The 13,463-nt window shown below is 42.9% G+C and overlaps 1 protein-coding gene across 1 annotated transcript in view; it reads right to left on the bottom strand.

Annotated features, from left to right (window-relative positions):
• Positions 1-6,842, bottom strand: part of LOC128457963 (uncharacterized) — a 34,253-nt gene extending 27,411 nt beyond the window's left edge. The window contains exons 1-2 of the mRNA XM_053442531.1: positions 6,684-6,842; positions 6,403-6,511 (exon numbers count right to left, since the gene is read on the bottom strand). Coding sequence (XP_053298506.1) covers positions 6,403-6,511; positions 6,684-6,786 — 212 coding nt within the window. The 5' untranslated portion in view covers positions 6,787-6,842. The remainder of the gene's footprint in view (positions 1-6,402; positions 6,512-6,683) is intronic.
• Between the last annotated feature and the right edge of the window lie 6,621 nt (positions 6,843-13,463).

The raw sequence follows: 13,463 nt of genomic DNA, 5'->3' as shown, positions 1-13,463 counted from the left end.
CTTTTTTGTTATATAACATTTTAGTTCATTATAACTTCCCTTGACTAAACAGCATTTAAGTTGGTCAAGATGAGGCTCATTGAAACAGTTTTACTTTAATCCATGAAGGTATTTTCAAAGCACTGTTGTAGTTTTATTGCCACTTTAAGTCTCACTAAAGGTGTCAAATTGATGGAGTGTGATTTAATGTCATGATGTAGAAATACAAAGTGAACAACATGCACCTATACCTCAACATTGAACTTAAGAGCGATATCTGTAATGTTGAAGAAACGTAGATCTCGCTCCGGCCGGATGTGAGAGGTTGACAACAGCAGGTAATTCTATGAGTCATTTCCTTTGTGGGCAACAGAGCCTGAAAGCACATTGTTCTGACAGTAGAAGCTGAGACCTGCTCAGATACTTCTTCAGTGAACCAGTATTATTAGTGTCTCAGTGCTTCTTTAGTCTGTATTAGGATCATACAGAAGAATGCAGTGCCACAGTGTATTCTGCTCAGTGTGCTCGTGGTGAACAGGCCCAGTCAGTCCCTGTGTCTTGTCATCAATCCATCCAAATCCATGAGAGCAACATGAGCCACATGCATTTTTATTCACCACAGGACTCGTGCCTCGTAATGTTTTGTTTATTTATGGTAACTTACATGTTTCCCCTTCAGTCCTTTCCTTTCAGTTTGTGGCTCTGGACACTTCCTTATATAGGACATGAGCAACTTTCACTTTCATTCTCTCCCGTGGTTTTCTGAAAGCAAGTGACTTCAGACAAAAAGAAATGTGAGAAAAATTAATTTAGTTTTTTGAGAGGAAATGTCCACATCACGTTTGTCAAATTTCAATAATAATTTTGATAACTAATATAAATATATATCAAATATTGTTTTTTTTTTGTTAAATTTGACTTTAATTAATGTCGAAGTTCACAGTGTTGTGCCTTGTAACCGTCTTTCACGTTTCCTCTCAGGGCTTGTTTCATGTCTTCCACAGGGACTGAAGGGACTTGAAGACAATGGTAAAAAAAAAATCAGCAGTTGTCTGTGGGCCGATCAGGAGGCTGGAGAAACTGCCTGACAACCCAAGGAAACTTGAACTTGGTGAGGTCAGGTGATTTGTATCAAGTTCTAGAACGAGTTAACCTTAAATCTAAATGGGTGTGTGGCAGTTTACCATGCAACAGTGCTCTCATCACAGAAGCCAGAGACAAACCATTCACGTTGTAACATCTTTTATTTACTCAAACACACTTGAACAAACATAAATAAAATTAAACTTAAAGGGACGAGCTTTACAGCTCACTCCTGTGGCCTCTCTGATCCTGAGTGTCTGAGTTCTCCTCTCCTCCTGAGGCAACTCAGACGCTGCCTTTTAAGCATGAGGATCGATCTGCTAACAGCTCTCACCTGTGCTGATCGATCCTCTGTGGTGCAGGTGAAGGAGCTCTCCCAGCCCTCTCATCTCCAAAGTGTGCAAAGCTATAAGGCGTAAAAAACAGTAAGTACTAAGATGATCATGAGACAGATTTAGAGCATTTTAGCTTTTGTTGACTAGAATGTATTGCAATGAAACATAAAGACAACGTTTGTACAGAAACATTTAAAGGAAAGCTTCTGTGATAACATTTCAATATTAGTAGAAGTTTTCTATATTTTCATCAGTGAACCACTATTTCAAATGAATTCCTGTGGTTTGTTATCCTCCAAAGAGTTTTATCTTTTCCACTTGTTCATATCTTTCTGGTGAAGGTGTTCCAATTGTTTGCATTTGTCATGCAAGCCTGCCTTTTAAAACGCTGTCGACAGAGTTGATGAAGCTCGACTTTCCAGCACCAACTGGTCCATGAAGCAGAATCCTGAGATGTTATATTATTAATTATCTGTTTATTGGAAACAGACACCCTCAAAATGTGAATGTGCGCATACAGAACACTGAACAATGGTTAATTGTTGAGCTACAATTGGACTAATCTTCAGATCAGTTTGGTCATAAGCAGAGGATTTCACCCACCGACTTCGCCTCACTGGTCTGTTTTGTCACAGATGAGAGTTCACACGTGTCCATGAACCTTTAATACAAGCATGTGTGTCATAGACTGTAAAGAGATGAATGTGCATTCACATGTGCTGGGAAATGGACAGGTGTCTGTACTTTTTTTTAAATACGCACGCATCTCCTCACCTGAGGTTTTGGGACTGGAGCAGGAGGATGCGATCGGTAAAGACAGATTTACAACAGATATTTAGACTAATCACCGATCAAAACATAACAGCAATTATATATATCAACTAACGTATAACTCGCTAAACATAATAATGTATAAAGCAGTGCATATAAGTTGCTTACACACTATACAAACAGTTGAGGTTTTTTCGAACGTTTGAAATGAAGAAGGAAAAGGGACATGTATTTTAACTGAAGGCTACCACAGGTTCTCTTTGCAGAACCATCAACATTTCTGAGGGATTTAAACTTTCACGTCTCTTTTGTTCTTTCCAATCCACATACTTCTGAGCATTTATAGACAATATTGTGTCGTATATTAAAGAGCTGTGGGAGAACCTGGAAAGGTTAAGTATTTAGGTATCTAAATGTATAAAATAGTTTCTGTGGGTATTGTACTTTTTTATTATGTTACATCTTAATTCATTATAACGTTCCTTGAGTAAGCATTATTTTAGTTGGTCAAGATGAGGCTTGTGATGGAAATTCAACTTGAGTTTCCCTCCACAGGCTCATTGCAACAGTTTTATTGTAAGTATTACTTTAATCCATGAAGGTATTTTCAAAGCACTGTTGTAGTTTTATTGCTACTTTAAGTCTCACTAAAGGTGTCAAATTGATGGAGTCTAGTTAAATGTCATGATGTAGAAATACAAAGTGAACTACATGCACCTATACCTCAACATTGAACTTAAGAACGATATCTGTAACGTTGAAGAACAGTCGGTCTCGCTCCGGCCGGATGGGAGCGGTTGATAACAGCAAGTGATTCTATGATTCATTTCCTTTGTGAGCAACAGAGCCTGAAAGCACATTGTTCTGACAGTAGAAGCTGAGACCTGCTCAGATACTTCTTCAGTGAAACAACCAGTATTATTAGTGTCTCAGTGCTTCTTTAGTCTGTATTTGGATCATACAGAAGAATGCAGTGCCACAGTGTATTCTGCTCAGTCTGCTCGTGGTGAACAGGCCCAGTCAGTCCCTGTGTCTTGTCATCAATCGATCCTAAATCCATTAGAGCAACATGAGCCACATGACTATTATAAGTTATATTCTATAGTACAAAACTGTTTTGACATAAAAACACATATATCAAGACAACATCTATTTCACAGTGGTGGAATATATATCATTCTAACTGGGTGTATGACTATGCCTCCCTCACACAAACAAATAACTTTAACAAAATAGCAACAGCATGTCATTGTTATATAGCTTCAAATGTGCTCAATTAGCTTCACTGTACCTACCTGTGACTTTCCACTAACAAGAAGGTCTCTTCTGGAGCTGCCTGGTCCTGACTGATGCAGGAAGAACGAGAATAAAACTGAGAGAGTCCCGGAAAAAGAAATTTATTAAGGACAGTACATTAACATAATTAGAGCATGATTGCCACACTGATTGAAAACTAAGTAGAGGAAGGGAAATCTGTAAAGCTGCGTCTTCTTAAGCTTCACCGATGTACCACACTGAACATTAAAGTTAGTTTTTTTTGCACAGAGTGTATTTTTTATATTTGTACGTCATTACTTCCCTACACCAGGAACTCAATGATACATGGTACAAAGCCTACATAACAACATAATTAATCAACTTAGATTGCAAGAACATCAAATAACAGTACATCACAATATTGGTCAAACTGAAAAAGAATACAAAGAGTCCCCAGAGAGGTAAAGCGCAGGATAGAGATGATTATATTATACATGATATATAATATTTGTTTGTTCGTCTCTTAAGCAAAATCATTTGTTTGTCTGATTTTTATGTGTTTTTTTAAGATAAACTAAATGAAGCACATACCAGGCAAGGAATGTAGAATTTATTTGTTCGTCTCAGGTGATGTATTAAATACTGGGAGTCAAGAATAAAGATGTGAGCTTTTGAATCACATCTTTCAGGCGGCACATCAAGGCACCATCACAACAGCTGAGTTGTTGACCAGATCACGTGATGACGTCACACCAAGCTAATGACGTAATGACAGAGCATTGTCCTGCTATTGTGCAAAGTCTCAATGACAGAAATGATTTAAAGACTTTAGGACCACATTTTTATGCATTTTTATTCCATATTTCATGCTTCAAGCATGCCTGCTTGAAAAAGACAGTAAACATTGACTGAATATTTCCTCATTCCCCTAAAAATCACCTACTGTGTTTTTGCCTCATGGGAATTCATGTTTCCAGGTCGTTGAGGTAGTCGTCTCCATAGTGAAGCATCTGTTTCAGTGCGCACACTATCGCAGCGTTCACTTTGTCATTTGACTCAATTTCATGACTGTAGTTCTTCAGAAGAAAGATGCAGTTCTCTGGAATGCCCAGCTGCTGGTGGAATCCTTCAACCTAAGTCAAAGTAACACAATTATGGTTTTGAGTAATCGTACTGCAGAAAAATGATATTTTACAAAAACTCCAAAATGTACCTTTTCCTTCAGGTACTTGCTCTTATAGATATCGCATGTGTCCTTTTTAACCTCGGGACAGGCTTCATCAACTTTGGTGATAATAGCCATTTGGGGAATTCCTGTCGAAAAAGAAACCTGATCAGTATTTCAAACATTTGTGTCCTGGTATTTTGACTCATACAATCCAATGTGACACTGTTAGTCCACGCAGAGAAACAATTGTTGTGCACTCACCCAGTTTACTGGCTTCCAGTCTGACCTCTCTAATCTTCTTCACCATCTCATCACTTAACCTAGACATTGTGTCCGCAGCAACAACACCCACCAGAACGTGAACTTTGTCTTCCAAAGTGGGATCGGAGTTGTAGCCATAATCACCCTCCTTCAGTTCTTGGTCAGGGTCAAACTATAAATCAATCAAATACAATCAGATCATGTTTAATGTAACTTAAAGTCTTTCTGTGTTTCACCTCATTTGTTTGTCTCGTTCACATTTACTCATATCGTTAATGTGACACACATTCGTGATGTTGTTCAGATTATTTAACTGATGTACATGTGGCTGCCATGTGCCCCAAACTCAGCAATTTGCCAATAGAAAACTGTGATATTTGAAAAAGAAATGTAAGAGCAAATCACTTTGTTTTATGAGGCAGGAAATGTGCTCATCACGTTTGTCAAATTTCACTAATAATTTCGATAACTATGATAAATATGAAACAAATATTGTCTTTTTGGTTTAAAATAGACTTTAATTAATGTTAAAGTTCACAGTGTTGTACCTTGTAACCTTCTCTCACGTGTCCTCTCAGGGCCAGTTTGAGGTCTCCTTCACAGACTCCAGTGTCCGATCCTTGCTCAAGGCCCATGATGTCATTGAAAACAAAAGAGTAAGTGACCCCTGGACTTTTGCGAAATTTGAAGGTCTTGTACTGTAAGGCAGAAGGTGCAATTATTTACATCAATGAATCAAAGTAAATATCAGCAGTTATCTGTGGGCCGATCAGGAATGTGTGGGGAGGCTGGAGAAAGGTGATTTGTATGAACATCTACAGATTGAAACTCTGGGCCTCTAGTTCACACATTAACCTGAAATTGAAATGAGTGCAAAGCTATAAGAGGTTAACAATAAGTACTCAGATGATCAACAGACAGATTTAGAAAGATTTGATGTTTCATTTTATTTAGCTTGTGCTGACTAGAATTTGTTGCTATTAAATATACAGACAACAATTTAACAAAACATTTGATAGAAAGCTGCTGTTTTGACATGTTAATATTAGTAGAAGTTTCTCTGTATTTAAATCCGTGAACTACTATTGAAAATGAATTCCTGTGGTTTGTTACCCTCAATGGAGTTTTATACTTTCCTGTTGTTCATACCTGTCTGGTGAAGCTTTTCCCAGAGATTGCATCTGTCTGAGCTCGACCAGCAGGTCTGCCTTTCAAAAGGCTGTCGACAGAGTTGATGAAGCTCGACTTTCCAGCACCAATTGGTCCATAAAGCAGAATCCTGATTTGTTTGACCTGCTCGTTTTCAGGCTGGTAAGATTTCACAAACTCAAGATTTTCCTTGTACTTCCTGTAAATTACAGAACATTGTAAACAATCTGAATAAAGTGCTGTATTAGTTTTATTTATGATTGCACAACATTGCAATAGGGATCTTTTTTCTGTCACACAAACAAAAATGAGCTGTTTAAGACCATGTGTTGAGCAGCAGAAGCACAAACACTGAGGACACAATGGAATCACACTGACTGAATGTTGGATCATACTCACTTTGACACCTCCCTCCATGGCTGCTCTAAGAGTGGTGGAGGTCGTGACACCACCCTCCGTGGCTCCTCAGAACGTATGGGAGTAGCTTTAGACTGACTTGATCCCATTGCTGTAAAGTAGAACATTCAGACTAGATGTTAATCCAGGAATTCACCCGAGTGGAGGAAGATGCATTCAGATCATCATATTATTATTCATGGGTTCGTTTCAACATATTAATCATTGCACTACACTGAAATAACACTTACACTTAAGGTTATAATAGCATGAGTAGAACTAACCTGATAGAAGAAAATATCTTGATCCTTTATAGGAACATAAATGTCTCCCCTTCACTCCTTTCCTTTGAGTTTGTGGCTCTGCACACTCCCTTTTATAGGACATGAGCAACTTTCAGTTTCGTTCTCTCACATGGTTTATCTGAAAGCACGTGACTTCAGATACTTTAATGCTTACTCACTGGCCCCTGAATGGTGGATGGGACCTTGTTTTCTGTTTCAATATTAGTGTCTAGGTTTATGTTTCATATTTCATTTTACTGGGTGTAATGAAAGACAAGACATGTGCCAATTGTTCACAATGCAGTAAAAGTGTTTGACAGCAACAATATTTAACGTATTCTATCATCATTTAAGGTGGGTCTTTTATTAATTATTTGCACATGATTTTTGTTGCGATAGTAAATTGGGTCTTGTTCTCACTTGCATTCTGCACATGGAAAGCAGCTGGTAAGTGATGGGTTGGATGAGGAGATGGGGAAACAGCACTGAGAGAATGAGGGAGACATTGTGCCACAGCCCAGAGAAAGAGTGCAGGAGAACTTGTTTAATCAGCGAATATCTCTCCCATGTTTTGTTTTATCTCTAGAGTCTCAGTGTGTGTGTGTTTGTAACCAATCATGTGAGGATACATTTGTACACACACTTTTGAGAATTTAAACAAATAGTAAATTGCACTTACACATGCTTTTCATTCACTTGATGCAATGATTGTTATGTCAAAGTAAGAAATCAGCTTTAGCTTGACAGTCACAGTTGTAGTAAGAGACATAAGCCTCATGAGGGAGAGACTCTGCAAACAATAACAGGAGAAATTGCTCTCATAGGAAACACTTTGTCAAGAAAGATCGAGATCTCATCGCTTAAAGCATGAGCTAATAACATAAAGTAACATGTTTCCTTGTGCACACTGGGAACTAACACTTTCACTTTCTTTTTCCGCAATCTGGAAAACCTATATATAGTCTCTGCCTGCACCAAGGATATAGCACCACCTGGTGGTTGACACAGGAAGATCCAATATAACCAAACCAAGACAAAAAGTTAATTATTCTAACAATTACATAATTATTACAAAGTTGTTATTAAGAATTTTGTATTACTTCAACATCACCTTGTGTAGTTTCTGCATGGAACATTGTTGGATTGAAACCAGGAGTCCCATTTCTTTCAATGCTTGACCTTTTATTTTCCAGGTCCTAATGTCCCATCTAAAGCCAGTTAGCCTTGACAAAAATAAAAGTCTGTGAAACTGCACTGAAGCATCACAAAGACAGTTTTGATTTCACCTTGTTTCCTTGCAGATAATCCTCCTAAAATAAAACTAGCACCAGAAAAGAAAGATTTTACCTTTTCTTTTTACCAAAGCAAATGATATGAAAACAAGATAGAAATAACAACAGTGTAAATCTGCAATGCTGCAAGCAGCTCAGAAGTCAGATTACAAACTAAGAGTTTTAAGTCCTTTGCAAGAATCAATGCAGAACGGGATGCAGCTGCATAGAATCTATGAGGAAAACAAAGGGAGATAGGACTTAACAACCATTTTGTCCCTACAAAAATAACTTCTAAAACAGAAACTTTTGTATCTTTACTTTTTCTTAGCCTGAGTTGACACATTTTTAGATTATATTTTAAGACGTCTCCCTCAGTTTTCCATTAGATACCATCCAATTGAAACTATGTGCAGCTAGTTCTAATCAAAACAATCCCTTTTACCAAAAGATGGTGAGGCCGCAGCAGACGGCCCACGTCAGGTGACCTGCTTTGTGCTCCGTGGTGGTGACCACAGTCTGGTAGCATTTAGGACACAGCATTTGTCCTGGGGCGTCCTGCAGTGCAGGTGTCACGTCCACATGAGTGACTGAGGATGAGAAATGCACAGCATGGTGAAATTAACACAAAAAAACTACACAGCGTCCCTTTTCAAGACCAATTCCTGAACTGCTGTGTATGATGCAACTCATTACACACTACGCACACAGTAGAAGTTCTGTTGTGTTTGTATATTTGTTTTGTTCTTGTATTTAAACACTTGCTTTTTCTTTATGTTTTACTGTTGGGATTATTTCCATTGGTACTCCACACTGCACTGACTCAACAAGACCAGCAGAGGCTGCATAACAACTGTAATTTGAACAGGGGATCGTCGTCTGTATCGTGATGAGCGCTCTGTTTTTCCATCATCTTGACTTTGTAAGGACTCTTTGCCTCACTGGTTTGTCTCGTCACAGATGTGAGTTCACGCGTGTCAATGAACCTTTAATACAAGCATATGTGTCATAGTCTGTATATAAAGAGATGAATGGGAATGCTCATGTGCTGGGAAATGGACAGACATCTATACTGTGTTTTACTTACGCAAACATCTCCTCAACTGAGGACGTGGGGACTGGAGCAGAGGGAGGATGCCGCTGGGAAAGAAAGGTTTACAACAGTTATATAGATTAATCACCGATCAAAACATAATAGCAATTGCATATATCAACTAAAATATAACTCGCTATACATAATAATGTATAAAGCAGTATAGTAGTGTACATAAGTTGCTTACACACTATACAAACAGTTTTTTTCAAAGGTGTGAAATGAAGAAGGAATGGGTATGGTGGAGCTGAGACCTGGGGTGGATATCCATCTCCATCTTCAGATTTGCTGACTGGATGAAATGAAATTGTCAAATTCATTGTTAAATGAACAAGTATGAATGTATTCAATTCAATTCAATTTATATGTTATGACATGTCAAGGAAACACAATGTGCCTCACAGTTCAATGAAATTCTTAATTTGCGAAACCTCTCAGCAACGTCAAACATCATTAAACATTGTTGACACAATCATTTGTAAATGTGCAGCAGTAACACTGTTGACAGCAACAGGGTTAGCTCTGCTGTATCTGAATGTTCAACAATGGTTTTATTGACTATATATTAATTTCATTAGATCAATCTAATGTATTGTTGCCAGAACAAATACATACAGGATTAGGTACTGACGGTATATGCTTGACACAAACTGACACTCACATTCACAATGCATTTTAAAGTAAACACATTTTGTGTTTTTGTGACAACTGAAGGCTTCCACAGGTTCTCTTTTCAGAACCATCAACATTTCTGAGGGATTTAAACATATCTCCTTTGTTCTTTCCAATCCACATACTTGTGAGCATTTATAGACTATAATATATGTTATACATTAAAGAGCTGTGGGAGAACCTGGAAATGTGAAGTATTTAGGTAACCAAACGTATAAAATGGTTTCTGTCGGTAATGTACTTTTTTGTTATATTATGGCAAGACAAGGAAAGGCAGAGACGCAGGTACTGTTTACTGTGGTTTATTCAGTAACAAGGAAGAACTCACATGTTCCCCATACGGGAAGTATATATAGCTACAGCCTCTAACATTACCCATCAACCCACTGTGTGAGAGGACACACCCCTGAGTGCACGCCACACAGCCCCCCCCCCGAACACCCAGAGGGAGAAAAAAAATGGGACAAAAGTCAGTACCTCTCAGGGGGTTTAACGAGGCGACCATAACGGCTACGCCGACCCCCGTCCGCAAACGCAGGGGTGGAACAGGCAGAAGGGACATCATTTACAACAGGCACAGGATCAGGAGGCACAACTGGAGAAAACAACACAGGGGTCTTAGAAGGGGGGCGACCACGACGGGGAACCCGGGCCGGTAGCACCTCTTCGCCGGCCAACAGATGAGCTGGCTTAAGCCTGTCTAACGAAACGCGCTCCCTGCGCCCGCCCATGTCCAGAATGAAACTTTTAGAGCCCGCCTCTAACACTCTAAACGGGCCGTCATACGGGGGCTGGAGGGGAAACCGGTGAGCATCGTGACGCACGAAAACAAACCGAGTGGTCGCGAGATCCGTTGGCACGAAAGACCGAGGAGAAAAATGATGCACGGGCACCGGTGCACAAGCGGCCTGTGACGCAGGACGCGCAACAGGAAACGGAAAGGGGGCCGAGCTCTGAGGCAGAAACTCCCCTGGGACGCGGAGCGGCTGACCGAGCACCAACTCTGCAGGCGAGGCATCCAGGTCAGCCTTAGGAGCCGAGCGCAACCCGAGCATCACCCACGGCAACCGATCCAACCAGTTCGCGTCTGAGAGCGCAGCCCGCAATGACACCTTAAGCGACCGGTGAAAACGTTCACACAAGCCGTTAGCCTGGGGGTGGTAGGCAGTGGTACGGTGAACTTGTGTGCCCAGAGACTTTGCTAGCGCCGACCAGAGATCTGAAATGAACTGCGGGCCTCTGTCAGAGGTGATATCAGACGGCGCACCAAAACGTGAGACCCAAGCTGAAAGAAAAGCGCGTGCCACGTCCGCAGATGTCTTGGAAGACAGAGGAACCGCCTCTGGCCACCTAGTGGTCCGATCTACCATGGTAAGGAGATGTGTAAAACCCTGGGAAGGGGGAAGAGGCCCCACAAGGTCGATATGCACATGATCAAAACGCTTGGCCGGAATCAAAAATGGCTCAAGGGGCGCCCTAGTGTGCTGGGGAACTTTTGCGCGCTGACACGCCACACATGTGGCCGCCCAACTCTTTGACCTCTTTGCGAAGGCCAGGCCACACAAACTTCGAAGACACCAACTTCACCGACGCCCGGACACCCGGATGAGAAAGAGAGTGCACCATATCAAAGACCCGACGGCGCCAAGCAACCGGCACCACCGGGCGGGGGCGGCCCGTGGAGACGTCGCAAAGGAGGGCAGGCCCACCATTTTGCACCACTGCCTCCTCCAGCTCCAGACCGGTACTCGCAGCTCTCAGTGCAACGATACCCGGGTCCCCAGGTTGATCGGCAGCCAGTGCTGAAAAATCAACCCCAAGATGCACAGGGCCCACCAGCACCCGCGACAGGCAGTCTGCCACCGGGTTCGCTTTACCCGCCACATGTTGGATGTCCGTTGTGAATTCGGAGATCGCCGCTAGATGGCGCTGCTGGCGAGCAGACGATGGCTCTGTCACCTTCGCCATAGCAAACGTCAATGGTTTGTGGTCAACATAGGCTGTGAAAGGGCGGCCTTCCAGCAGGAAACGGAAATGACGCATAGCCAGGTACAACGCTAACAGTTCCCGGTCAAACACGCTGTATTTTCGCTCACTGTCTCGCAAACCGCGGCTAAAAAATGCAAGGGGCTGCCACGCACCCGCAACACGCTGTTCAACAACTGCACCGACAGCCACATCCGAAGCATCGGTCGTGAGGGCGATGGGCGCCCGAGACGCGGGGTGCGCCAGAAGCGCCGCGTTAGCCAGGGCAGCCTTAGCCCCCTCAAAAGCCTGGATCCTCACAGGGGTCCAGTCAACCTGGTCCTTGGCTTTCTTAAGCTTCAAAGCACCATACAATGGTTGCAGGAGTTGGGCCGCACGAGGCAAGAAACGATTGTAAAAGTTTACCATGCCCAAAAACTCCTGTAGCGACCTGACCGAGACCGGACGGGGAAAATCCGCAACTGCATGCACCTTCGAGGGCAAAGGAACCGCACCCTGCGACGAAATGCGATGGCCCAAAAAGTCTATGACAGACAGCCCAAACTGGCACTTGGCTGTGTTGACAATGAGACCATGTCCATCAAGGCGCTGGAAAACCTGCCTAAGGTGCGACAAATGCTCATCAACCGACGGGCTGGCCACCAAGATGTCGTCCAAATAGACGAAAACAAACGCGAGGTCACGTAACACCGAGTCCATCAAGCGCTGAAACGTCTGCGCTGCGCCTTTAAGGCCGAACGGCATTCGCAGGAACTCGAAAAGCCCAAACGGTGTAATGACTGCAGTCTTGGGCACGTCCTCTGCCCGCACAGGCACCTGATGATAACCTCGCACCAAATCGATTTTAGAAAAAATTGTCATGCCCGCCAGACGAATCGAAAAATCCTGCACATGCGGAATGGGATAACGGTCATGGGCCGTGATGTTATTTAAACGGCGGAAGTCACCGCACGGCCGCCAAGACCCGTCCGCCTTGGGCACCATGTGGAGCGGCGAAGCCCACGGGCTGTTGGACCGCCTAACGATCCCCAAACGCTCCATGGTAGCAAACTCCTCCTTCCAGTGGCTAACTTCACGGTGTCGAGGCGACGCGAACGTGCGAAAACGGGCGTACCCGCAGTGGGAATGAAATGTTCCACGCCGTGTTTAGTAACCGCGGCAGAAAATGCGGGCGTTGTCAGCGAAGGAAATTCCGCCAGTAAGCGCTGGAAGACATCCTTTGACGCCGCGAAATTAGCGTGTGTTAACGGCCCGGGTCCCCCTGTCTGACACGGAAAAGACGAAAAAGACACAGCATCAATGAGCCTGCGATTAGCTACATCCACTAACAACCCATTAGTGCACAGAAAATCTGCTCCGATAATAGGAACCGTAATGGAAGCTACAACAAAGTCACACAGAAATGTGCGTCCATTGAAACACACAGTCACAGACTTTGTACCAAACGTCTCTATAGCCGAACCGTTAGCCGCTGTCAGACGCGGACCACTGCCACAGGCCGAGAGGTCCGTAGCTGCAGGAGGGAGAAGGCTCTTCTGCGAGCCGGAGTCCACCAGGAACTGATTACCTGATATGGAGTCATGAACGAACAGCAGCTCCTCTTGCTCGCCAGCGCCCACGGCTGCTACCGAGCGCCGGCTCTTCCGTTTCCCGGTGCCTCGAACGCGCACGGAGGAACGCAGCGGCGCGCCTTGCTGCCGAAGCGCTGATGGAAGAAACACAGCTGGCCTGCGGGTGGAAACTGCAGCCGTCAATGCC

This window comes from Pleuronectes platessa, chromosome 16 (assembly GCF_947347685.1).
Source record: "Pleuronectes platessa chromosome 16, fPlePla1.1, whole genome shotgun sequence".
In the NCBI taxonomy this organism is placed as follows: domain Eukaryota; kingdom Metazoa; phylum Chordata; class Actinopteri; order Pleuronectiformes; family Pleuronectidae; genus Pleuronectes; species Pleuronectes platessa.
This window is presented reverse-complemented; position numbering and strand designations above follow the sequence as displayed.